Raw genomic sequence first — 27,701 nt, 5'->3', positions numbered from 1 at the left:
ACTGTGTGGTTCAGGGAGGGAATTGAGAGATTTGTCCAAATGTGTGCTTATGATTTGAAACTTCAGGTTTGTACAATACAATATAGTTTATTCAATGGCATTCTAGGACAATGTTTGTTCTTTGTGTTTGAGTAGGAGGGGAAAATTGGATATTTGCCATTTTAATGTATTGTTGCAGTTTTGATAAGGAGCATAGGAAAATATTGCTTTGGAGCTGGAGTAAGTTATTTATCGTTCCACCCTGTTCTGCCATTTGGTAAGATCATGACTGATAGAGTTAAGACCACAACCTATTTTTCTGTCTGCACCCTTTAACTCCCTTGTCAGTCAGAAATCTAACTTTCTTTTAAATAATTTCAGCAACCCAACCTTCACTGCTTTGTGGGGAAAAGAAATCCACAGACTATTTTTCCTTTGAGGGAAAAATATTCTCTACATCTTAGCCTTAAAATGGATACCTCCTATCCTTAAACTCTTTCCACTAGTTCTAATTTCTGTCACTTGAGGAACTTTCCTTTCAGTTACCAACATTATCAAGTATCTCCATGATTTTTATATATCATGATAAAATCATCTTTCATTCCTCTAAATTCCAGTGGGTGTGTTTTGAATCTATTCAATAATTCATCAGAGGAATGAGTTGAGTGAACTGCTTCAAATGCTAATGTATGTTCTAAGGTGAGAAAAACTGCACACAGCTCTCACTGTAGTTTCTCTATGTGCTTATACAGCTGCAGTGAAACTTCCTTTCATTTTATTCCATTCTGTTTTGTCATGACCCATTTGGGAAAGTGCACTAATTTACAAGCCTCATTACACTCCAGGATCAGCAGAAAAGTTAACTATTTGATCAAAGCCCACAAAGTCCCGATTTAATTGTCGGTTGGAATTAAGTTAGCAGAAAGCACTGACCAGGTTCCTGCACTTAACAAGAACTACCACTTATTACAAATGAGCAATATCTAAACATGAATAAGTAGCTATGAACTATCAACATGTGGCTGTACTAGCCAAATCTCTAAGCCCCTTTTAAAACTCTTCCACATGCACACAGACAGATATAAATAAACAAATAGATATTGGACTTAGGGTGGAAGGAAAAATCTGGGAACCACAGATCAATAGCGCCAATCTGCATGGTTTATTGAGGTGTCCATTCTGCTTGCCAAGATTTCCTGTTCTTTGATCTTCTGCGAGAACCTCCTTTAATAATGGCTTCCAACAATACCTGTATGGGAGCTGTTAGCTTAACTGAACTATAATTTCCTGCTCTCCTTGAAACGAAGAGATACATTAGCTGTTTTCCAGCGTGGCACCCTTCCAGAATTAAAAACAATTTGGATAATTGGAACCAAAGCAACCATTATCTCTGCAGCCATTTATTTCAAGACCCTAGACTACAGTCCATCTAGTCTTGGGGATTGTCACCCTTTAGTAGTTTCTCCAATACATCTTCCCTGTTGGTAGCGATTGTGATGTCAGGCACACAATACCTATTTTCCATTATTAATTCCCCAGACTCATTCTCCACCACCCGGTTTAGTTATTCTTCCTATTTAAATATTTGCAGAAACTTTTACTATCTGTATTTTTATATAATTAGCTAGCTGTAGTATAACTGCATTTGAGGGTTAGAATGCAAGTGACATCAGCCACTATGATATCAGATTACGTGGTACGAATTTCTTGTCCAGTCTGTGGCAACAGACTTGTCTCAAGTACCTCATGTAAATAAATAGCTTTTGGTAATTAATAAATTGATATTCAAAATGTAGAAGACTCGGCATCTATACTGGATAGATCAGATTAATTATTCAGGGGATCAACTTGGGTCAAAACCTTACAACACTAGTTTTCTTTCCTGCTCTATCTTTTCCTGCCTTTGCTTTTAGTAACGTTTGCTGATATTTAAAATCTGATAAATCTTATACCCACCATTAATCAGTGTAGCTACTGCAAGGTGGCCTATAAACTATCCCACAAGTAATCTCCCTCCTATAGAAAGGATGTTGTGAAACTTGAAAAGGTTCAGAAAAGATTTACAAGGATGTTGCCAGTGTTGGAGGATTTGAGCTGTAGGGAGAGGATGAATAGGCTGGGGTTGTTTTCCTTGAATCGTCAGAGGCCGAGGAGTGATAGAGTAAATAGACAAGGATTTTTCCCTGTGGTGGATGAGTCCAGAACTAGAGGGCATAGGTTTAGGGTGAGAGCGGAAAGATTTAAAAGGGACCGAAGGGGCAACTTTTTCATGCAGAGGTTGGTGCGTGTATGGAATAAGCTGCCAGAGGAAGTGGGGGAGGCTGGTACAATTACAACATTTAAAAGGCATCTGGATGAGTATATGATTAGGAAGGGTTTAGAGGGATATGGCCCAAGTGCTGGCAAGTGGGACTAGATTAATGTAGAATATCTGGTTAGCATAGATGAGTTGTTCCAAAAGGTCTGCTTCCATGCTGTACATCCCTATGACTATAAGTGACCTGTTATTTTTCCTTTCTTTTATCTCTACCCAAACTGATTCTACATCCTGCTCTGCTGAGCTAATACTCAACAGTCTGCTTTGTAAACAATGTGAGGGGATTTAATGAAACTGTCAAAATTCTTACAGGGATGACATGGTGGAAGGTAGATAGCATGTTTGCCTTGATGCTGAGTCCAGATTAGGAGCATGCATTCTCAACATTATGCACAGGCTATTTGGGACTGAAATGTGGAAGAGTTTCTTTGCTCAGAGGTTTTGAATCTTTCAAATTTTCTGCCTCAGAAGGTTATGGAAGCTTAATTATTGGGCATGTTTTGATGGATTTCTAGAGCCTAATAACACCATGCTGTATGGAGATAGAGCAGGAAAATAACTTGAGCGGATGATCAGCCATGATCCAATTGAATAGCAGAGCAAGTCCCAATAATCTGAATGGCGTACCCCTATTCCTATGTTTCCAACAAAAGAATCCACCATCTTCCTAGCTTTCTTTCCTATGTTTTGTCAAATATTCTTCAATTCACAGGTCCCAGCCTTAGTCACTGTTCAACCTTGTTTCCAAAGACACTTGGGTCACACATGTTGATTTGTATCTGTGCTAACGATTTCATCAATCTTGCTTCGAATGCTGCACAGACGAAGATGTAATATTACTTTTTATAAAGGATATTTTTGCAGTGTCTGGTTTAAGTTTGGGAATATGCATGGCCTGTAATATACAGGGTGATGCCAAAAGTGAGAGCTCAGTTCCCACACCAGCTGAGGTTACCATGAAGAACCCTTTCTCAATTTCTCCCCTTGACTGTGACACACAGGTTAAACCACCACCAGTCATCCCTTTTCCCTTTCTCGGAGCAGCCCTGTGGTCTGGTAAGACTACAGGTACAATTTACCTTACCTTTTCACTTTATCTTCCTCCATCTGTGTTCCTTTCTCATCACCTTATACCCCTAATTTGGCTCATTATACAGACATTTGAGGAATTTCTAGTAATATTATTTTGATGTCCTATCAGTTGTGATCACCTGATGAAGGAGCGTCGCTCCGAAAACTAGTGTGCTTCCAATTAAACCTGTTGGACTATAACCTGGTGTTGTGTGAGTTTTAACTTCTCACAAACAGCATTGTGATAATGACCACATAATCTGTGTAAGTGAAAACTTCCATTTCCACATGTTTTCGCATCAATTCTTGGAATGTTTATTAGAATTAAGTCCTCATTATATCATAGCACAACCTTCACTGATGTTTGAATTAAAAATTGTGCCCTGAATTTGTCCTCATTGCTTTTGGGTTATTGTACTCAAAGTGACATAACTCTACCTAATGCTGTTAATGCAACATTTTTTAAAAGTAAAGACTTTTTATTTTGCTATGAAGTTTCTTCTCAAACATTTAGCTTTAGTGGCGATGAAATATGATCCCTTAAATTTCCATTACATATGATTTAGTGGGATTATTCAATCTAAAGTATAGATATTAATAAATGGTCTTAAGGTATCTCTATCATTCATGTCTAATGAAGCCTACTTAGTCATTTTTGGAAGATTTATTTTATCTGTTCTGTCAAATTTATCTGGATATTTGAGACAAATACATGATATATGATTTTGTTGGGCAGTTAAGATCCAGAGCATTTTTGTTCAATTCTGATTTCTGAAAAGCTCAGGAACCATGTAGGTAGCCTCTATATGCAATATGCCTGCCTCTGTTTGCTCACTAATGAAGTTTACCAATGTGGATTCTGAGTAAGGAGGGGACGGACTTGAGTTCAGATATCTTCCTGTGAATGAATAATCTGACAATACTATCTGGGTTTTTCTTTGTATAAAGGATAACCACTTCTGACCAAAGGCTTGAAAATTGCTGTGTGATAATTTAGAAAACTTGTGAACTGTTGGTGCAGGAAGGAGTTGAAGTTACCTTTGCAAGATTTGCTGTTTTCTATTTGGATACAAACTTCAAACAATTTCTCTTGTAAAAGATATAATGATGTGTATAAAGCTGTGAGAGCATAGAAAATTCAAGGGAAAGCAACTAATATTAAGTTCCTTTTTTTTAAACTAAAGAAATAAGTGAAAACACTGAATCCCTGAAAAAGAAGGTCTCCGAGCTGAGATTGTATTGTGATCTTCTCCTCCACCAAGTGAATAACCTAAAAGAGAGTGCACAATCCAACCAGTCGAACCCAACTGATACAGAGGTACATATTAATTCTGTGGCATTGCATTGTATGTATTAGTAAATAGATATGCCTACTGCTGCTAATGTTTTTCTAATACATGCAGTATCTTGAAGGTTAGTTATTTTTCTGAGCAAACGGGCCAAGTTAATCGAATGGGATGTTCAATAACTCAGTGGAAACAAAACATTGCAGCAGAACTTGGTTAAACACAATTAAAAGAATTAGGCTAACAGCAATTCTAGCCATCGGGGAAAGATACCATTAATAAACAGACCATCAAAATAAACAGAAGGGACAATATTCTGGAAGGCCATTCAGTTCGGCCAGTACCCTGTTATCATTTGCCCTCCAATCCAACAAATAGTTCAAATCGTGCTTGTCCATCCTGTTCTGATAGCACCATTTCCCAAGTCTACTTATCTAATCAAATTTTGCACGTTAAGAACAAACTTGCATTTTTCTTGAACGTGGGACATGGCAACAGTGTTTTACAGGCAGGGAAATACTTTGAAATATAGTCACTATTGTCATTTGGACAAAGCAGCTGCCAGTTTGGACACAAGGCCACACAAACAGTGCTAAATCAAAGACCAGATGATCTATTGTGGTTTGTTTGGTACTAATATTGACTAGAACAATGGGAATAACTAAGTTATTCTTCACATAATACTATGGGACTGAATTTTCCCATTTTATATGGAAGTGTTACTTTTGGGATGTAGTATAGAGGGGCATGGTGATGTTACCATGGCCCATCATGACGTTTCTCACCCAAATGGCCACTGCTCACTTCACTAATAATGCATCCTCGTTCAGTCATGTGGCAGCAGAGATGGTACTTTCCGATGGTCATGCCACCTGGGTAGCAGATTTGAAATACAGCTGCACGCCACTTCAAACATTGCAAACCAGAAACTGTCCCTTGCAGCCATCATCATTAGGGATATGACCTAGAAAAGAAAGTTGTACCCTGTCTCTCTGACAGAGATCTGGCTGTGTTTTTTTTTAACCGAGCCCTAATGTTCAGTTGTTTACCTTGCTCTGTCATAAACCCTCCATTTAGTTCTGAAAGCTATTTTTGCTAGATATTTAAAATAAGTCACCGTGGCTGCAGAAACATCTACAAGCAAACCATTACACTCTTCAGAAAATCCACCTGCCACTAATTCAAAATTCAGACTTAATGGTACTGAAAAATATATATAAATCTCACAGTCTGTATCACAGCACTCACTGAAGGCTGAACAATGGTGGGGAAGACTAATGGATGCCTCTCAAACTGATAAAGGTCATAGAAACATCAAGTAGATAGTTTTCAGTTACATGACCATGACTCAAGCTTCAGTAGCTAGTTTTCCTTCGCACCATGCAATGTTATAATGCTGCCTGAATGACTGCTTTGCTCTTCCTAACACCCATCAGGTCATACAATGTTGACATTTTTGCATGTGGGAACATCTTACATAAGTTACAATGTGTTCAACCAATTGTTGACAGTAATTTCCTGCAAAACAGGAAAGGCAAGGAAACGCCAAACAAAGAAACCACATTTGCTTTTGCTGTGAAACAGGGACTGCTTTACCTATGCAACAACACAATATCTAACCTAACTGAATAAATCTTCATAAAAGCAAATTACTGTGGATGCTGGAATCTGAAGCCAAAAGAGAAAATGCTGGAAAATCTCAGCAGGTCTGGCAGCATCTGTAAGGAGAGAAAAGAGCTGACGTTTCGAGTCTAACTGACCCTTTGTCAAAGCTAAAAAAAGGGGAGAAATAGGGAGGTATTTATATGAGGCTGAGAGAAGGCGAGTCATGGCTCCAGAAGCAAAGGTAGCAATAAAGAGATAATGATGACCGTGCAGAGAGAGATTATAAAAAATATTTTTAAAAATATATAAAAAAAGGTAAATAAAATAAATGAAATAAAATTATGTAGCAGAATGAAAACAGAGGGATCGAGATGGGATAATCATCTGAAGTTGTTGAATTCAACAACTTCAGATGATTATCCCATCTCAACCCCTCTGTTTTCATTCTGCTCCATAATTTTATTTTATTTACCTTTTTAATATATTTTTAAATTTTTTTTTCACTGTGCTGTACGTCATATTTCTTGATTGTCTCTCTTTCTATCGCTCCCCACTCTCTTATCACCTTTTTTCTCTCCTCTTCCCCCTTTGCTACTCTTCTCCCCTGTTTTCCATTTTGTCTCTGCATCACCCCCCCCCCTCCCCCCCCCCCCCCCCCATCCCCCACATATTTTGTGACATAGCACTGGCTTCAGCCTTGGTCATTCACAACTCCTAATCTCCCTATAATCTCTCTATGCACTGTCATTATCACCTCATTACTGCTACCTTTGCTTCTGGAGCCATGACTCCCTTCTCTCAGCCTCGTATAAATACCTCCCTATATCTCCCTTTTTTTAGCTTTGACAAAGGGTCAGTTAGATTCGAAACGTCAGCTCTTTTCTCTCCTTACAGATGCTGCCAGACCTGCTGAGATTTTCGAGCATTTTCTGTTTTGGTGAATAATGTCTTCATTCTCTTGAAAAATGTGTGTGCATTCAATTCTGTATGGCGTGTTGCACCTGATGATGCTGAAGTGAATTTCCTCCTGGTCAATGTCTCTGTCTTCCTCCTCGGAAGACTGTTGCCACTCTTCCAGTGCCTCAGCTTCCACAATACCTCTCTCCACCTGCTCCAGGTGACAGGATTATGCAGCACACTCTATCCAGAGTATACTGCAAGGTCCCTCCTGAGTGATCCAAGCATGCTTGATTCTCATCTTGAGGACCCCAGTTGTCTGTTCCCTAAAGGCCTAAGTGGAAGAGGTGATTGCATCCTACCTGCATTCTGCGTCAGGTCAGTGGGTTCTGGAAGGAAGTCAGAGCTCATGTTTAGCGAGGGTAGTGTTGTCTCCCTGCAGCCATCCATGTATGGTGTTTGGCTCTTTAAAAGAGGCAGGAAGTTGAAACGTATCAGGCAGTCACACCTGGGAGATTAAGTAATTCACATTCAGTTAGTGATCAGGGACATCAGAGTGCGACTGTAAGTGAGGCAGGTAGGGGGAACCTGAGTTCAGGAGTGCAGGAGCCTCAGCCCTTGATCTTGTCCAACAGGAATGAGATTCTTGCTCCCTATACGGATGAGGAAAAGGGCTCTGGATAGGATGAGCCAACTGACCACGGCACGATGTTGCGGAAGGCCATTCAAGAGGAGGGAGCAAAAAAACAAGTAGTTGTTATAGGGGATTCTATAATTAGGGGGACAGATAGTATCCTATGCAAGCCGGATCGGGAGTCTCGCATGGTGTGTTGCCTGCCCGGTGCCAGGGTGCGGGACATCTCCGACCGGCTTGAAAGGATATTGGAGGGGCAAGGGGAGGATCCAGTTGTTGTGGTCCACGTTGAGACTAACAACCAAGCATGTGGATGAGGGTAGAGCAGTGGATGTAGTATACACGGATTTTAGTAAGGCATTTGATAAGGTTCCCCATGGTAGGCTTATGTGGAAAGTCAGGAGGCATGGGATAAAGGGAAATTTGGCCAGTTGGATAGAAAACTGGCTAACCGGTCGAAGTCAGAGAGTGGTGGTAGATGGTAAATATTCAGCCTGGAGCCCAGTTACAAGTGGAGTTTCGCAGGGATCAGTTCTGGGTCCTCTGCTGTTTGTAATTTTTATTAATGACTTGGAAGAGGGAGTCGAAGGGTGGGTCAGTAAATTTGCAGATGATACAAAGATTGGTGGAGTTGTGGATAGTGAGGAGGGCTGTTGTCGGCTGCAAAGGGACTTAGATATGATGCAGAGTTGGGCTGAGGAGTGGCAGATGGAGTTCAACCCTGTCAAGTGTGAGGTTGTCCATTTTGGAAGGACAAATAAGAATGCGGAATACAGGGTTAACGGTAGGGTTCTTAGTAAGGTGGAGGAGCAGAGGGATCTTGGGGTCTATGTTCATAGATCTTTGAAAGTTGCCACTCAGGTGGATAGAGCTTGTAAGAAGGCCAATGGTGTATTAGCGTTCATTAGCAGAGGGATTGAATTCAAGAGTCGTGAAGTGATGTTGCAGCTGTACAGGACCTTGGTTAGGCCACATTTGGAGTACTGTGTGCAGTTCTGGTCGCCTCACTTTAGGAAAGATGTGGAAGCTTTGGAGAGGGTGCAGAGAAGATTTACCAGGATGTTGCCTGGAATGGAGAATAGGTCGTACGAGGATAGGGTGAGAGTGCTAGGCCTTTTCTCATTGGAAAGGCGAAAGATGAGGGGTGACTTGATAGAGGTCTATAAGATGATCAAAGGAATAGATAGAGTAGACAGTCAGAAACTTTTTCCCCGGGTACAACAGAGTGTTACAAGGGGACATAAATTTAAGGTGAAGGGTGGAAGGTATAGGGGGGATGTCAGGGAAAGGTTTTTTAACCAGAGAGTGGTGGGGGCATGGAATGCGCTGCCTGTGGGAGTGGCAGAGTCACAATCATTGGTGACCTTTAAGCGGCAATTGGATAGGTACATGGATGGGTGCTTAAGCTAGGACAAATGTTCGGCACAACATCATGGGCCGAAGGGCCTGTTCTGTGCTGTATTGTTCTATGTTCTATAGGCAAAGTTAGGGTGGAGGACCTGTTTGGGGATTATCGAGCACTAGGAAGGAAATTGAAGTACAGGTCCTCAAGGGTCATAATCTCCGGATTACTGCCCGAGCCACGTGCCAATTGGCATAGGGATAAGAAAATTAGGGAAGTAAACACGTGGCTAAGGGATTGGTGTGGGAAAGAGGGATTCCATTTCATGGGGCATTGGCATCAGTTTTGGAACCGGGGGGGATCTGTACCATTGGGATGGTCTCCATCTGAACCGATCTGGTACCAATGTTCTAGCGAAGAGGATAAATAGGGTGGTCAGTCGGACTTTAAACTTCTGAGTTGGGGGGAAGGGAAAGTGAAAGCGACAGGGAGTATGGAGTTAAATGGAAAGATAAACAGGAGGATAGCATGTATGCAGGTGGATTTAACCTTGAGGCAGATTAGGAATGCAACAAAAAGGAACGATAACTTAGGACATCTTATGACTTCCAATATCTCTAATGATAAGAAAGTTAGCATTAAGGCACTTTACAAATGCTATGATCATTCAGGTAACAAAGTAGATGAACTAACGGCACAGATCATTGTGCATGATTATGATGTGGTAGGCATCACAGAGACATGGTTGCAGGGGTGTCAGGACTGGCAGTTAAACATCCAAGGATTTACAACTTATCAAAAAGACAGGGAGGTGGCAGAGGGGGCGGGGTAGCCCTGTTAGTTAAGAACAAAATTAAATCTATGGCATTGAATGACATAGGGTCGGATGATGTGGAGTCTGTGTGGGTGGAATTGAGGAACCACAAAGGCAAAAAAACCATAATGGGAGTTATGTACAGACCTCCTAACCGTGGCCAGGACCAGAGGCGCAACATATACCGGGAAATAGAGAAGGCATGTCAGAAAGGCAAGGTCACGGTGATCATGGGGAACTTCAATATGCAGCTGGACTGGGTAAATAATGTTGCCAGTGGATCCAAAGAAAGGGAATTCTTGGAATGCTTACAGGATGGCTTTTTGGAACAGCTTGTCATGGAGCCCACAAGGGAGCAGGCTATTCTGGACCTAGTGCTATGTAATGAACCAGACTTAATAAAAGTTCTTAAAGTAAGGGAACACTTAGGAAGCAGCGATCATAATATGGTAGAGTTCAGTCTGCAATTTGAAAGAGAGAAGGCAAAATCAGATGTAATGATGTTACAGTTAAACAAAAGTAATTACGAGGGCATGAGAGAGGAACTGACGAAAATCGACTGGAAGCAGAGCCTAGCAGTGAAGGCAGTAGAGCAAAAATGGCAGGTGTTTGTGGGTATAATTGAGGACAACGTACAGAGGTTCATCCCCAAGAAAAGATTAGACAGCCATGTTAGACGGGAGGGATTAGACAGCCATGGCTGACAAAGGAAGTCAGGAAATATATCAAAGAAAAAGAGAGATCCTGTAAAGCAGCCAAGAGCACTGGGAAATTAGAAGATTGGGAAGGCTACAAAAACAAACAGAGGATAACAAAAAGAGAAATAAGGAAGGAGAGGATCAAATATGAAGGTAGGCTAGCCAGTAATATTAGAAATGATAGTAAAAGTTTCTTTCAATACATAAGAAACAAACGACAGGCAAAAGTAGACATTGGGCAGGAAGGCTAGTGATGGGAGATAAGGAAATAGCTGGAGAACTTAATAAGTACTTTGCGTCAGTCTTCACAGTGGAAGTCATGAGTAATATCCCAACAATTAAAGGGAGTCAGGGGGCTGAGTTGAGTATGGTTGCCATTACAAAAGAGATAGTGCTAGGAAAGCTAAAAGGTCTTAAAATTGACAAATCTCCTGGCCCGGATGGGCTACATCCTAGAGTTCTGAGGGATGTGGCTGAGGAAATAGTGGAGGCGTTGGTTGAGATCTTAGAAAAGTCACTGGAGTCAGGGAAAGTCCCGGATGATTGGAAGACCGCTGTTGTAACCCCATTGTTCAAGAATGGATCAAGACAAAAGATGGAAAATTATAGGCCTAACCTCAGTTGTTGGTAAAATTCTAGAATCCATCGTTAAGGATGAGGTTTCTCAATTCTTGGAAGAGCAGGGTTGGATTAGAACAAGTCAACATGGATTTAGTAAGGGGAGGTTGTGCCTGACAAACCTGTTGGAATTCTCTGAAGAGGTGACAAGTAGGTTAGACCAGGGAAACCCAGTGTATGTGGTCTATCTAGACTTTGATAAGGTGCCACATGGGAGGCTGCTGAGCAAGGTGAGGGCCCATGGTGTTTGAGGTGAGCTACTGGCATGGATTGAGGATTGGCTGTCTGACAGAAGGCAGAGAGTTGGGATAAGAGGTTCTTTCTCGGAATGGCAGCCGGTGACAAGCGGTGTCCCACAGGGTTCAGTGTTGGGGATGCAGCTGTTCACATTATATATTAATGATCTGGATGAAGGGACTGGGGGAATTCTAGCGAAGTTTGTCGATGATACAAAGTTAGGTGGACAGACAGGTAGTACTGAGGAAGTGGGGAGGCTGCAGAAGGATCTAGACAGTTTGGGAGAGTGGTCCAGGAAATGGCTGATGGAATTCAATGTGAGCAAATGCGAGGTCTTGCACTTTGGAAAAAAGAATACAAGCATGGACTACTTTCCAAACGGTGAGAAAATTCGTAAAGCCAAAGTACAGAGGGATCTGGGAGCGCTAGTCGAGGATTCTCAAAAGGTAAACATGCAGGTTGAGTCCGTGATTAAGAAAGCGAATGCAATGTTGTCATTTATCACAAGGGGGTTAGAATATAAAAGCAACCTTGTGCTATTGAGACTTTATAAAGCTCTGGTTAGGCCCCATTTGGAGTACTGTGTCCAGTTTTGGTCCCCACACCTCAGGAGGGACATACTGGCACTGGAGCGTGTCCAGCGGAGATTCACACGGATGATCCCTGGAATGGTAGGTCTAACATACGAGGAACGGCTGAGGATCCTGGGATTGTATTCATTGGAGTTTAGAAGGTTAAGGGGAGATCTGATAGAAACTTACAAGATAACACATGGCTTGGAAAGGGTGGATGCTAAGAAATTGTTTCCATTAGGCGAGGAGACTAGGACCCGTGGACACAGCCTTAGAATTAGAGGGGGTAAGTTCAGAACAGAAATGCGGAGACATTTCTTCAGCCAGAGAGCGGTGGGCCTGTGGAATTCATTGCCGCAGAGTGCAGTGGAGGCCGGGACTCTAAATGTCTTCAAGGCAGAGATTGATAAATTCTTGATGTCACAAGGAATTAAGGGCTACGGGGAGAATGCGGGTAAGTGGAGTTGAAATGCCCATCAGCCATGATTGAGTGGCGGAGTGGACTCGATGGGCTGAATGGCCTTACTTCCACTCCTATGTCTTATGGTCTTATGTTGTAAGAGGAGGAGCATTATATTAGCTTTCAGGATATCTGGCACAGCCCTCTAAGATGCAGCAATGATAGTGATGGATGAGTTGGACATTGATTGATATAAACCATTTACTGTTCATGAGTTTAGCGATGTTTTAATGTGAAGTTCACAATATGACATGTATGTTGGAATGCACCCTGGACCCAGGAACGTACCTGGAAAAGCTAGTGAGGTTGGAAAACCCCACTGTTTGGGCTGTAGGATTGACCTTGTGAAGGAAAAATAAATTGAGTTATGACCTTATTTTCTAAACGGTGAGAAAATTTATAAAGCCAAAGTATAAAGGGATCTGGGAGTGCTCGTCCAGGATTCTCTAATGGTTGCAGGTTGAGTCTGTAATTAAAAAAGCAAATGAAGTGTTGTCATTTATCTCAAGAGGGTTGGAATATAAAGACAGCGATGTGCTTCTGAGACTTTATAAAGCTCTAGTTAGGCCCCATTTAGAATACTGTGTCCAATTTTGGGCCCCACACCTCAGGAAGGACATATTGGCACTGGAGTATGTCCAGCAGAGATTCACATGGATGATCCCTGGAATGGTAGGCCTAACGTACGATGAACGGCTGAGAACCCTGTGAATGTATTCATTAGCGTTCAGAAGGTTGAGGGGAGATCTAATAGAAACTTACAAGATAATACATGGCTTAGACAGGGTGGGTACTGGGAAGTTGTTTCAGTTAGGCATGGAGACTAGGACCTGTGGGAACAGCCTTAGAATTAGAGGGAGTTAATTTAGAACGGAAATGAGGAGACATTTCTTCAGCCAGAGAGTGGTGGGCCTGTGGAATTCATTTCCACGGAGCACAATGGAGGCCAGGACGTTAAATGTCTTCAGGGCAGAGATTGATAAATTCTTGATCTTGCAAGGAATTAAGGGCTACGGGGATAGTGTAGTTAAGTGGAGTTGAAATGCCCATCAGCCATGATTAAATGGCGGAGTGGACTCGATGGGCTGAATGGCCTTACTTCTACTCCGATGTCTTATGGTCTCTTAAACCATTTGTACCATCCTTAGCTCATTTGTGGGCTGAGGATTGGGAGATTCCACACAGGTACCCAGTGGATTCTTGGAACGAGCCAGCTGTATAAAAATTAAATATTGTTGTTACCTTCATAGCCCCTGGGACAAGATGGCCACCCACTCTTTCAGAGCACTGGTTGCAGTACAGTTCAGCTATTATGCCTCAGGGCATTCTCAGTATGCACCTTCACTGTTGTTCGGTCAGGAGGACTCCAATTTAGGGTCATCCAAGCCTATAGCACATAATATGGCCCCATGGCTCCTCAAGTCTGCACTGGTCAAAGACAAGCACCGAACTGTTCTACTCATTTTCCATTACTTGGCCGTGACATTGCAATGCACATTTAATACTACTTCAATGTTAGGAAGGTTTTTGTCTCTACCACCCTTACAGGGAGTAAATTCCAGATTCCCATCACCCTCTAGGTGAAAACTTCTTTCCTGACATCCCCTCCAAACCTCCTACCTCTTTTTCCCTTGGTCATTGATCCCTCTAACAAGAGAAAAGTTCCTTTCTGTGTACCCGATCTATTCCGCCTTGTAATTTCATGCATCTCAATCATGTGCCCCCTCAGTTTTGCTGTTCCAAATAAAACAATCTATTCGATCTGTTCTCATAACTAAAACTCTGCAACTCTGGTAAATCTCCTCTGCAGCCTCTCCAGTGCAATCACATCCCTCCTATAATGTGCATTCCAAAACAGCATACAATTCCCTGGCTGTGACCTAACCAACATTTTATACAATTCCAGCATGATCTCGTTGGTCTTAAATTCTATTCCTTGGCTATCCCAGAGCATCCTTAACCACTTTAGCTACCTGTTCTGTATTCCCTTTGTCTTGTTGTCTAGCACAAATGCATCACCTCACATTTATTTGCATTGGTCAGCCCATCTGACTGGCTCATCTATATTCGCCTGTAATCTAAGGCTCTCCTCTTCACTATTTACCACACCACCAATGTTTGTACCATCTGCAAACTAACGGAACAACCCTCCTACATTCAAATCAAAATTGTTTATGTAGGCCACAATTTCTGGTTTTCCCCAGTCTCCCTCCACACACTGAAGGGATCTGCTGCTGTGGCTTCTCCCTCTGGAGCCTTTGCAGCAGCTGCTGGAGGTTGTTGTGAGGAACATCAGAAGCAGAACAGCTTCCCAGTGGTGGGATTCCTGAGCAGTCAGAGCTAACACAAATGAGGTTTTCTCATAGGCTGTGATACAATATATCAGGGACACACACACACACATTTTTCCTGTGATTGTACCTGCATGTCCTTGATTCTGGTCAAGACTAGAGTGGTGCTGGAAAAGCACAGCAGGTCAGGCAGCATCCAAGGAGCAGGAAAATTGACGTTTCAGGCAGGAGCCCTTCCTGATGAAGGTTTCCCGCCCAAATGTCGATTTTCCTGCTCCTTGGATGCTGCCTGACCTGCTGTGCTTTCCCAGCACCACTCTAATCTTGGGTTCACGTGTAGGCAAGTGCATGGCAACAAGGTAGAAGATGCTCAGCTGTTTTCAACTTAAGGTATCATTTTTTGCCATCACTACCATTTTGAGGTGTGATTCGGAGATGCCGGTGTTGGACTGGGGTGTACAAAGTTAAAAATCACACAACACCAGGTTATAGTCCAACAGGTTTAATTGGAAGCACACTAGCTTTCGGAGCGACGCTCCTTCATCAGGTGGTTGTGGAGGGCTCGATCGTAACACAGAATTTACGATCGAGCCCTCCACAATCACATGATGAAGGAGCATCGCTCCGAAAGCTAGTGTGCTTCCAATTAAACCTGTTGGACTATAACCTGGTGTTGTGTGATTTTTAACTTTGAGGTGTACACACTCTGGTTCTTAAATGCTTCCATTATTTCTTGATGAATTCAATACATCTTTTATATGATAAACATTGGCAGATTATGTGAAGGGAGCATTAAAGGAGTAGTATGAATACAATGTGGAATGGCGTTTAGTTCAAACTTTTAGAATTTTTTTTTTAAAAAGCACACAGTCTTTTGAAACTCAATCTCCCCTTCCCAGATAGTGGATGATACACAAAGATGGTATCAGAAAAAACATTTCCTTGCATTAATGCTTCACTACCTTCCATGATTCCATACTTGTTCTTTTAACTGTCAACATAAAAGAAACTAACTAACCAAGCAAAGTCTAGCTTTTTCAGAGGTTATCTAGTGCTTGAGAATGAGAAGGATTGCAAAGTGTACACAGGTACTATTTCAGACATACATGTGCATTAAGCAATTTTTAAAAAATCTACAAAATATAAATCTCTTGCTTCTCACTCAATATAACTAATTTAATTAATGTTTATTTTCAATATAAAGCTCAATTCAATACAGGTACTTAGAATAAACCACTTTACAACAGGAAGTTTGGAGCTGATGCTGACACCTATGAACCACAAGGCCAATCACCAATTAAAATATCGTGTAATTCACCCACAGTATCTAATCCTCACCTTCATAACATCTATTTCTCTTGATTTGCTCTTCAACTGACAGTTCCTCAGTTTCCTCCACTTCATTTTCCTCCCCATCCCAAAAACCAACATCTTCCAGTTTTGTCTCATTCTCTGGAATGTGCTCATCTAATGCAAGTGTGTCTCCGGAAATTTGCAATTCAACTGCTTTTTTGTTTGGATTGCTGCTCTTCACACTCCAGAAGTTAGGTTCCCTGGCCTCTTCTTTGCAGACATGAAGTTCCTCGACATCCTTATCTTGAAGCAGCTCTTTGTTGCTTTTAACCTCTACAACCTCTTCAGTCACAGGATCTTCATTCATGCCCTTGAGCTCGGTAGTCACTGGTTGCTCGTGCTCATTATCCAGACTTGACTTGTTTTTATTCTTCTGTTGTTCAGTCACTCTTTTAGCTTCTCTCTCTTTAGTGATCACATCCTGGGTGATATTTTTAGCAGACAGATTTCTTCCTTTAGTAAGGGGAGGTCGTGCCTGACAAACCTGTTAGAATTTTTTTAAGAGGTGACAAGTAGGTTAGACCAGGGAAACCAAGTGGATGTGGTCTATCTAGACTTCCAAAAGGCCTTTGATAAGGTGCCACACGGGAGGCTGCTGAGCAAGCTGAGGGCCCATGGTATTCAAGGTGAGCTACTGGTATGGATTGAGGATTGGCTATCTGACAGAAGGCAGAGAGTTGGGATAAAAGGTTGTTTTTCAGAATGGCAGCCGGTGACAAACGGTGTCCCACAGGGTTCAGTGTTGGGGCCGCAGCTGTTCACATTATATATTAATGATCTGGATGAAGGGACTGGGGGCATTCTAGCGAAGTTTGTCGATGATACAAAGTTAGGTGGACAGACAGGTAGTACTGAGGAAGTGGGGAGGCTGCAGAAGGATCTAGACAGTTTGGGAGAGTGGTCCAGGAAATGGCTGATGGAATTCAATGTGAGCAAATGCGAGGTCTTGCACTTTGGAAAAAAGAATACAAGCATGGACTACTTTCCAAACGGTGAGAAAATTCGTAAAGCCAAAGTACAGAGGGATCTGGGAGCGCTAGTCGAGGATTCTCGAAAGGTAAACATGCAGGTTGAGTCCGTGATTAAGAAAGCGAATGCAATGTTGTCATTTATCACAAGGGGGTTAGAATATAAAAGCAACCTTGTGCTATTGAGACTTTATAAAGCTCTGGTTAGGCCCCATTTGGAGTACTGTGTCCAGTTTTGGTCCCCACACCTCAGGAAGGACATACTGGCACTGGAGCGTGTCCAGCAGAGATTCACACGGATGATCCCTGGAATGGTATGTCTAACATACGAGGAATGGCTGAGGATCCTGGGATTGTATTCATTGGAGTTTAGAAGATTAAGGGGACATCTGATAGAAACTTACAAGATAACACATGGTTTGGAAAGGGTGGACGCTAGGAAATTGTTTCCGTTAGGCGAGGAGACTAGGACCTGTGGACACAGCCTTAGAATTAGAGGGGATAAGTTCAGAACAGAAATGCGGAGACATTTCTTCAGCCAGAGAGTGGTGGGCCTGTGGAATTCATTGCCCCAGAGTGCAGTGGAGGCTGGGAGGCTAAATGTCTTCAAGGCAGAGATTGATAAATTCTTGATGTCACAAGGAATTAAGGGCTACGGGGAGAATGCAGGTAAATGGAGTTGAAATGCCTATCAGCTATGAATGAATGGCAGAGTGGACTCGATGGGCCGAATGGCCTTACTTCCACTCCTATGTCTTATGGTCTTAAGGTCTTAATCTTGACTCTGATCTCCAGTATCTGCAGTACCCATTTTCGCACTGTCATTGATTCTGACAATTTAATCCTCAATCTATGACACATCCATGCTTGCTTGTGGTCGAGATTTCTAATATGCTCTGTTGGTTCGTGCGTGAGTTACACGTGAAGAATAATTTGATGGAGAGGTGAGTTATCATTGAATCTATCGATGCCTGATTGCCTCCCGAAGAGTCTTACTTCGCTCAGAGGTGCAGCCCACTCCTGCAGATGAAACCAGTTTATTCTGCTCCCTGACAGTGTGCTAGCAGCCAGCTTCATCCTGACTCCACCGTCCAGGTTTGGTTGCAGTGGAATGCTATTCAGGCCAAGCTCCTGAGAGAGAGTTGTAGCTCTGCCAGAAATTCAGAATTTCCCCTGCTGCTCATTGTTGAAGGGTTCTTCCAAGGGTTCTACCCTTTTGTGTAGCTGTTCCTATCCGCTCCTTCAGCTCTCTTTTACTTGACAGTCAGTATCTCTTATTTTTCCCTCTCAACACCTGGCTATGGCATTGCCAATGTTACTATCACTATACACTGCTCCCATTGAAACCAGGGTATTGGTGACATGTGAATCACTCCTCCTCTTCTAATACCCGTGCCTTACCATGCTATATTAGAGCTGAAAATGTGTTGCTGGAAAAGCGCAGCAGGTCAGGCAGCATCCAAGGAGCAGGAGAATCGACGTTTCGAGCATGAGCCCTTCTTCAGGAATGAGAAAAATGTGCCAAGTGGACTAAGATAAAAGGTAGGGAGGAGGGACTTGGGGGAGGGGCGTTGGAAATGCGATAGGTGGAAGGAGGTTAAGGTGAGGTTGATAGGCCGGAGTGGGGGTGGGGGCGGAGAGGTCAGGGAAGAAGATTGCAGGTTAGGAAGGTGGTGCTGAGTTTGAGGGTTGGGACTGAGACAAGGTGGGTGGAGGGGAAATGAGGAAACTGGAGAAATCTGAGTTCATCTCTTGTGATTGGAGGGTTCCGAGGCGGAAGATGAGGCGCTCTTCCTCCAGCCGTCGTGTTGCTATGGTCTGGCGATGGAGGAGTCCAAGGACCTGCATGTCCTTGGTGGAGTGGGAGGGGGAGTTGAAGTGTTGAGCCACGGAGTGGTTGGGTTGGTTGGTCCGGGTGTCCCAGAGGTGTTCTCTGAAACGTTCCGCAAGTAGGCCGCCTGTCTCCCCAATATAGAGGAGGCTACATCGGGTGCAGCGGATGCAGTAAATGATGTGTGTGGAGGTGCAGGCGAATTTGTGGTGAATATGGAAGGATCCCTTGGGGCCTTGGAGGGAAGTAAGGGGGGGAGGTGTGGGTGCAAGTTTTGCATTTCTTGCGGTTGCAGGGGAAGGTGCTGGGAGTGGAGATTGGGTTGGTGGGGGGGTGTGGACCTGACGAGGGAGTCACGGAGGGAGTGGTCTTTTCGGAACGCTGATAGGGGAGGGGAAGGAAATATATCCCTGGTGGTGGGGTCCGTTTGGAGGTGGCGGAAATGACGACGGATGATACGATGTATTTGGAGGTTGGTGGGGTGGTAGGTGAGGACCAGTGAGGTTCTGTTCTGGTGGCGATTGGAGGGGAGGGGCTCCAAGGTTGATCTCCAGCATCTGCAGTCCTCACTTTCTCCATGCTATATTAGATCCATCCTTACAGAACATAGAAAAGTACCGTTGGTCCACCATGTCTACATGGACCATAATGCTATTCTAAGCTAATTCCATTTGCCTGTACCTCACGTGTATCCCTCTATTCCCTGCCTCCACTTATGTGTGTCTAAAAGCCTCTTAAACTTCGCTATTGTTTCTGCTTCTACTGTCACCTCTGGCAGCACATTCCAGGCACCTACTACCCTCTCTGTTTCTTTTTAAAATCTTTCCTTGCTCATCTACTTTAAACTCCACCCCCCCCCCCCCCCCCTCTCTCTCACCTCTAAGCTCCCCTAGTATTTGACATTTCCACCCTGGGAAAGCGACACTGACTAACCACCATGTCTCTCATAATTCTAAATACTTTTATCTGGTTGCTCCTCAGCCTCCAACATCCCAACACTGATCTTTGCAGAATACCACTGGTAGAAAGTGAGGACTGCAGATGCTGGAGGTCAGAGCTGAAAATGTGTTGCTGGAAAAGCGCAGCAGGTTAGGCAGCATCCAAGAAGCAGGAGAATCGACGTTTCGGGCATGAAGAAGGGCTCATGCCCGAAACGTCGATTCTCCTGCTCCTTGGATGCTGCCTGACCTGCTGCGCTTTTCCAGCAACACATTTTCAGAATACGACTGGTCACAGACCTCCAGTCAGAAAACAGTGCTCCACAACCAACCTCTGTTTTTGATGGCCAAGCCAATTATGTATCCAACTTGCCAACTCACCATAGATTCCATGCATTTTGATCTTCAGGACCAGCTGATCATGAAGGACCTTGTCAACCGCTTTAGTAAAGTCCATGTATACAACATCCACAGCCTTCCTGTCGTCATTCATCTTTGTTACTTCCTCAAAAAATTCAACCAAGTTTGTGAGATACGTGCTCCCCTGCATAAAGCCATGCTGACTATCCTTAATAAGTTCATTCTTCTCCAAATGCAAATAAACCCTGTACTATCTCTGTTTCACTTATTGAACAAAAAAACCACATTGGCTATTCTCCAGTCTTCCAGTACCTTGCGTCTGGAGTTTAAATTTGGAGTTACCCTTCTTCACTATTATTGTGCCCTCTGCAGCCCACCATAATAGCTCCAGTCCTGACAGGGAGGTTTTACACTTCCCAAGACACTACATGGACAGCCCTCTGAGAACCACCCCTGATGTTTACTTCCCATAACCCCAGAACTGATCATGGCCTAAGCACCGCCCTCGGTTTGTCTTTTGAAGTCAGCCCTGACTATGCAAGGTGCAGCTCTCAGACTGATGCCTTCATGGCTCCTGGACTGAATTACCTGTAACACCCAGACTGCTTGACCTTATCTGCAGGTCTGACTAGCTCAATCCCCAGACTGGAATGACACCAATGCTTGAACTCTGGTTGCATTTGGTGGCTGACTGTCCATAGCGAGCTACCTGGCCTGAGATTGGATGATGCCCTTGATGGACTATGGCAGTAGCTCCCCCCCCCAGACTGACCATAAACCCCATTGACTGTCCTGAAGACTGCAGGACTTGCGTGGAGCACATACAGGTATTTGCCATATTAGTTGTTGGCACACGATATGGATGTGACACAGATGTACAGCAACATGCCCACTTCCTTGATAGTTAAGTACTGGCAATCAAGACTCACTGATAAGCTTTCTGTCAGTCCTAAAAGTCAAGGCAAGTCAGAGATGCTGGGAATGTACATGTAAGCACAAATCAGTGAACACTAAGAGAGCTAGCTAAGAGCCTGAGATGTATCCTGTGCAGATGCAGGGGGTGTATGTGTGTCCCTGGGCAGAGAACGACCTGGCAGAAGCATTACCATGTAAGGTGTCAGTGAGGTCCAGAGTGCACTAGTGTAATATCTTCGGAGTTAATTAGAGAGCAACCATGAAGATCTGGTGAAGATGTTTTGCTGATGTTACTCTTTGCAGATAGAGGGTGGAAGTGCTAGGTAACCACTCTGCTGTTCAAAATAAGAGTTATCACTGTCTGGTTTCTCATCAGTGTACGTAAGAATCACACGCTGCATCTAAGCGCGCGCGCGCACACACACGTGTTTGTGGGGTGAATTTGTACTTGCAGAGTTACATTGTACTTTGCTCAAAAACTGCATGAATTCATGTAAGACTCTGTTAACTCATTTTTTAGATTAGAGTCAGTGTAAACATTATGGCACAGACAACAGCACACAGGGTGCTAATACCTTCAACACATTATCTGGCTGATACCAATTGTTAAAGTTAACCTGAGAATGTAACTTTTAAAAAATGTTTTGTGATTTACATATGAAAGAAGTGAAACTAACATGGCCATTCTAATAGATGTGAGACTTAACAAACAATCAAGGTATTTTTCAATGTATAATTTCAGTTACGTCACACAGTAAACCTTTGCTATAAATTCTGTGTCTTACAATTGTGTCCTCCACAACCACTTGATGAAGGAGCAGCGCTCCGAAAGCTAGTGCTTCCAATTAAACCTGTTGGACTGTAACCTGGTGTTGTGTGATTTTTAACTTTGTACACCCCAGGCCAACACCGGCATCTCCGAATGATTGGTATAATGCAGAAGTGTTGACTTAGATTGTGATAAAGCAGCTAACCGGGCCAAACCTATATGCTGCCTTGCTGCTGACTGCATTTTCAATGTGGTTATTTTAAGTTAGAATGTAGTTTAATCAGTAGGAGGTAAACTGGCAGAAGAAAGCAAAGTGTCATTTACAAGTTCCTCCTTGAAATGGAAATCAACACCTTCCTGAGACAGTGTGAAAAGCAACTTAAGTAGCTGCCTCAAGTTTAAACCAGTGGGCAGCAATACAGTTGGATTACTCAGGCAATGTGAATGTGTCAATTTGGACAAGAGTAGGAAATTACTAAATAACAATGTTTTGAAGGAAGATGTAAAACAAGTGAAATTTCCATTAAATTAATTGTAAAATATTAAAATTTAGCAACAATGGAAATTTTAAACAATTATGAAATGTAGTAAATTTGTGATGAACTACAATATGGATACGTAATTCCTACAAAAGCAGACGGAGTGAAATTTGTTTTTTTATAGGCATGTTTCATTCATTCATTGAAGGTTGGTGCAAATATTGAGCATGAATTGGAAATATTTGTGCATCTTTAAATACTATACATGTTATTTTCGTTCTTAAGTGACAGTCAAAACATCCAAAATTGCTTGAGTGAACACTTACTGAAATTCAACAGAAACTAACAGAAATAACTAGTTGAATCAATTACAAATAAAAGCTCATGCATGTCATTCGAAATTATTTGTAGCTTAGAACTCACTGGAAACACTAAGCACATCAAATGAAGTTGTCATGCTGCTGAAGGCTGAAGCAAGTGACTGGTACAAGTTGTTGACTATGATGTAAGAAAATGTGTTTACGAAATACATTTGTACTGAGAGCAAAGCCATCGCAAAAGAGCCTCCTTAGTTAACAAAAGGATCCCTATGAATAGGGCAGTTTGTATTTCCACACAATAAACAATGAAAGCCAGTAGCTGTTTGTTTGTTTTCCAATCATGAAAGAAGGCATTATACTGAGCTTCCCATAGGTGATGCTGAATTTGAGGTTGAGAGAGCCAGGATTTTAATGTTTATCTTCAAATAAGAAAAGGATAATACCTGTTCCTGGAGATTGAAAGTGGTAGTGAAGCTAACCCAAATTCCGAATTGGAATTCAATTGTGTGGGCTGCTGTAGACTTTGAAGATAGGAGGTATGTAAAATCCAATGGACATCCTTTCTATTCCCTATCTGCCTGCCACACCCCATCTGAAATCTTAGAGCAAGATGGGGTGTGGTATTGGGTAGCCTGTCCACATTGGTACAATTTACTTGTCAATTAATAGTCATGTAAGGATCTCATGGAGCCCCAGCAGTATTTTACCCCACCTTCAGCTGTGTGGGCTAATGTTGGGCAAAGGATGGGATGATCCTCTTTTGGGGCTTGTGGTTTCTGGTTTGTGATCGGTAATTTGCTGATTTTTAGGTGGTTCGAATCACCCCCAGATCCTTCGTTCTGACACTGGACTTATTTAGGAATGTGAAATGAAGAAGATAGTAGACGGGTGTTTCAGGGCAAAAGAATCACTGTGTTTATTAAATACAACATGTAAGTAGAATACAAGTAATAAAAGTAAATGTAATAAACAGTGAAATAGACACAATCAACTATACAGAGGATAGTAAATAAATACAGTTAAATTAAGCTTGGGCTAAACGCGATTAGAAGGTAAGCAGCAGTTTAATCACAGAAACTTTAATCAGACTTCCTAGCGCTGGGGTGCCTGCATTGTCACAAAGCTCCTTGGATGCTGCCTGAACTGCTGTGCTCTTCCAGCATCACTAATCCACCACCTATCATTCCCTCCCTGCTAACTAGGTTGGAAACTTTGGGGGTCTCAAGAGTTTTCAGCTCACTACTGAGGAAAATGCAGGTTTAAAGTGCACCTGGTTGCTGAGGCTCTTGCCATCATTTCTCATGGCTTAGGACAGGCCTTTGTCAGGAAGCTCTTGTTCGGATAGCGCTTGGTTGGCATTCCCCCTCTCAGATGTCCTTTGTTGCAATGATACTCTTGGTTTGTCTTGCCGGTTCAGCTTCTCTGTTCTGCCTCTGAAATTCTTGGTTTCAAAGCTGTTGTTGAGGCTGGGGCCTGTGGGGAAGCTGTCTTTGCAAACTCTTGTTGTTGAAAAGGCTCTCACTCTCCCTCAGATCAGGACTAGTAGTTACACAAACTGGGTGCCCCATTACCTCCTCTCAAAACTGTGTTACCATTGTGTTTCTGGTGTTTCATTTGAGGTCATTTGGCTTCCTAATAGTTAAATTTAAAAAGCACAACACCAGGTTATAGTCCAACAGGTTTATTTGGAAGTACAAGCTTTCAGAGCGCTGCTCCTTTGTCAGGTAGCTAGCTATAACCTGGTGTTGTGTGATTTTTAACTTTGCTCCCCCCAGTCCAACACAGACACCTCCACATCCTGATAGTTAAGACTATATAACTTGATTCTGATTGAAGCTGAATGCCTCATATGTCTGTGAATGAATATTTATTGAATTGAATGTTAGGTTCCAAAATGTTAGTCCGAGATGTAGAAGTTAATTTCAGTCTCGAGTGTTAGATTATTCTCTTGGTTTAGAGGTGTGAATTAGAATTCCAGCTTGAACAATAGTCCCAGACTGAAATCATTCTGACTCTGTGTTCTGAGGAAGGGTCACCAGACTAAAGCGTTAACTTTGATTTCTCTTCATAGATGCTGCCAGACCTGCTGAGTTTTTGCAGCAAATTCTGTTTTTTTTTCTGTTGCAGCCTGAGGTCAGGCATTTGTCCAGTATTTTATATAATGGGGATTTTTGCCCAATTCTACAGTTCATCGGAGGTACCTCCTACCTTAACGTTATACCCCACTTTAACTCATCTCTTAAACCAAATCGTACACTCCTTGCTGAGACCCTGGATATAGGGATGGATTCATTGACAAGCTGGGAATACCTTGTGATATAGTAGCATTGTGGTTATGTTACTGACCTAACAATCCAGAACATTGGACCAATTATCTGAGGAATTTAACTTGTGTTATTAAAAAAAATTGAATTTATTTTTTAAAAAGGGAAAGGACCAGTATTGGTGGACCCGGGAACTGAGAGATTGTCGTAAAAATCCATCACGTTTCTTATATCACGTTTAGGAAAGAAAACCTGTATAGGCATTTTTGGTTGACTTCTAATTGTTGCTGACCAATTTCAGAACACTGACTCAGTTGTAACAAATAGGTATAGTCAAAATGGGCTACATTCACTGTGTGATGGAAATGCTTGAGAAGGTTCTCTATTTCTGCAGAGGCAATTATGAATGGGCTGTGAATACTAGTCTTATCAGTGATGTTTGCATTGTGTAAATGAATTGTTTAAAAAAAGGCAGAGCAGGAATATTTGGACCAGAGCAAAGAGGCATCATTCACCTGCTGATCAGGTGCATCAGTTTGGGTGTAACTATGACAAGGATTCTGGGTAATCCAAGATGGACGACAGGAAGACTTTGTGGCTGTAAGGACTGCTCTTTTTTCGGGTTTTTCAGTGTTGGAGCTGATATCCTTGAATTTTTGGAGCAATGCTTACTGTTTTGTAAGCTGGAGCTTTGGGGAAAAAAAGGATCAAAGCAACAGCACTTGAAAAACATTAAGCTGGAACATTAAGCTGCCAGTCCTGTTCTTCCCTGAGCCACGTTTCTTAATCGCCATGATATTCCATCCCATGGTCCCAACCATACCATGAGTTCATGTCTTAACTGTCAGGCCTCTTGCATTGAAATAAATGCAGTTTAATTTATCAGTGAGAGGGTAAAAAAAATGGAGAAGTAACCTTGCACAGTGAACCTGCACAGCTGACTGCCTCTGCTGTTCAGTGACAAGTATCTTTGGACATTAGAGTTCATTCTAAGAAAAATAAACAAATAGTGAAATTCACAGCTGACTTTGGAGAAACCTATGTAGGGTAGCAGCTAAGTGGCTTATTTTTGTTAAATCTACAATAGTGATTTAGAGTAGTTTTTTTATTGCTTTACTGAGATCCGTCTCTTGATTAAACTTTAAAAACATAAAACATAGACACTAGGTTATCCTGGAATAGTGTTTTTAGAGCAGCAAGACTGTGCTATTTTCCAGGTCTATAGATTGTTAAGGTGAATAGATAGCATTTAGTAGAATGACGTGCTCAGGGAGATAGTGAGAAAAGGGTGCAATTGGGAAAAAGAGAGAGTCAAACAGTCAGAGCAGGCAGGAACAAAGCAGAGAATGAGGTTGGACTAATAAATTAAACTGCATTTATTTCAATGCAAGAGGCCTGACAGTTAAGACATGAACTCAGGGTATGGTTGGGACCATGGGATGGAATATCATGGCGATTAAGAAACGTGGCTCAGGGAAGGACAGGACTGGCAGCTTAATGTTCCAGGATGTAGACACTGTAGAAAGGGGGAGGCAACAGAGGAGGGGGAGTGGCATTTTTGATTTGGGATAACATTATGGTTGTACTTAAATTTAGATAAATGTAAGGTGCTGCATTTTGAAAGGCAAATCACAGCAGGACTTATGCACTTAATGGTAATGTCCAGGGGCGTGATGCTGAACAAAGAGACCTTGGAGTGCAGGTAAATAGTTCCTTGAAAGTGGAGTCGCGGGTAGAGAGGATAGTGAAGAAGGCAGTTGGTATGCTTTTATTGGTCAGAGCATTGAGTATAGGAGTTGTGAAGTCATGTTGTGGCTGTACAGGACATTGGTTAGGCCACATTTGGAATGTTGCATGCAGTTCTGGTCTCCCTCCTATTGAAAGGATGTCATGAAACTTGAAAGGCTTCAGAAAATATTTACAAGAATGTTGCCAGAGTTGGAGAGTTTGAAGTGTAGGGAGAGGCTGAATAGGCTGGGGCTGTTCTCCCTGGAGCGTTGGAGGCTGAGGAGTGACCTCATAGACGTTTGTTGTAAGACCATAAGACGTAGGAGTGGAAGTAAGGCCATTCGGCCCATCGAGTCCACTCCGCCATTCAATCATGGCTGATGGGCATTTCAACTCCACTTACCTGCATTCTCCCCGTAGCCCTTAATTCCTTGTGACATCAAGAATTTATCAATCTCTGCCTTGAAGACATTTAGCGTCCCGGCCTCCACTGCACTCTGCGGCAATGAATTCCACAGGCCCACCACTCTCTGGCTGAAGAAATGTCTCCGCATTTCTGTTCTGAATTATCCCCTCTAATTCTAAGGCTGTGTCCACGGGTCCTAGTCTCCTTGCCTAACAGAAACAATTTCCTAGCGTCCACCCTTTCCAAGCCATGTATTATCTTGTAAGTTTCTATTAGATCTCCCCTTAATCTTCTAAACTCCAATGAATACAATCCCAGAATCCTCAGCCATTCCTCGTATGTTAGACCTACCATTCCAGGGATCATCTGTGTGAATCTCCGCTGGACACGCTCCAGTGCCAGTATGTCCTTCCTGAGGTGTGGGGACCAAAACTGGACAGAGTACTCCAAATGGGGCCTAACCAGAGCTTTATATATTCCAACCTTCTGGAGATAAATGACAACATTGCATTTGCTTTCTTAATCACGGACTCAAACTGCATGTTTACC

General features: G+C 42.6%; 1 protein-coding gene across 4 annotated transcripts in view; it reads left to right on the top strand.

Moving 5' to 3' along the window:
* Positions 1–27,701, top strand: part of plekha8 (pleckstrin homology domain containing A8) — a 76,066-nt gene that overhangs the window by 11,316 nt on the left and 37,049 nt on the right. For all 4 annotated transcript variants that reach the window (XM_087986942.1, XM_043689509.2, XM_043689510.2 and 1 more), the window contains exon 4: positions 4,552–4,685. In XM_087986942.1, coding sequence (XP_087843068.1) covers positions 4,552–4,685 — 134 coding nt within the window. The remainder of the gene's footprint in view (positions 1–4,551; positions 4,686–27,701) is intronic.

Source organism: Chiloscyllium plagiosum, unplaced genomic scaffold (assembly GCF_037043375.1).
Source record: "Chiloscyllium plagiosum isolate Xiang-an unplaced genomic scaffold, Cpla_swu_hap1 HiC_scaffold_5, whole genome shotgun sequence".
In the NCBI taxonomy this organism is placed as follows: Eukaryota; Metazoa; Chordata; class Chondrichthyes; order Orectolobiformes; family Hemiscylliidae; genus Chiloscyllium; species Chiloscyllium plagiosum.
This window is presented reverse-complemented; position numbering and strand designations above follow the sequence as displayed.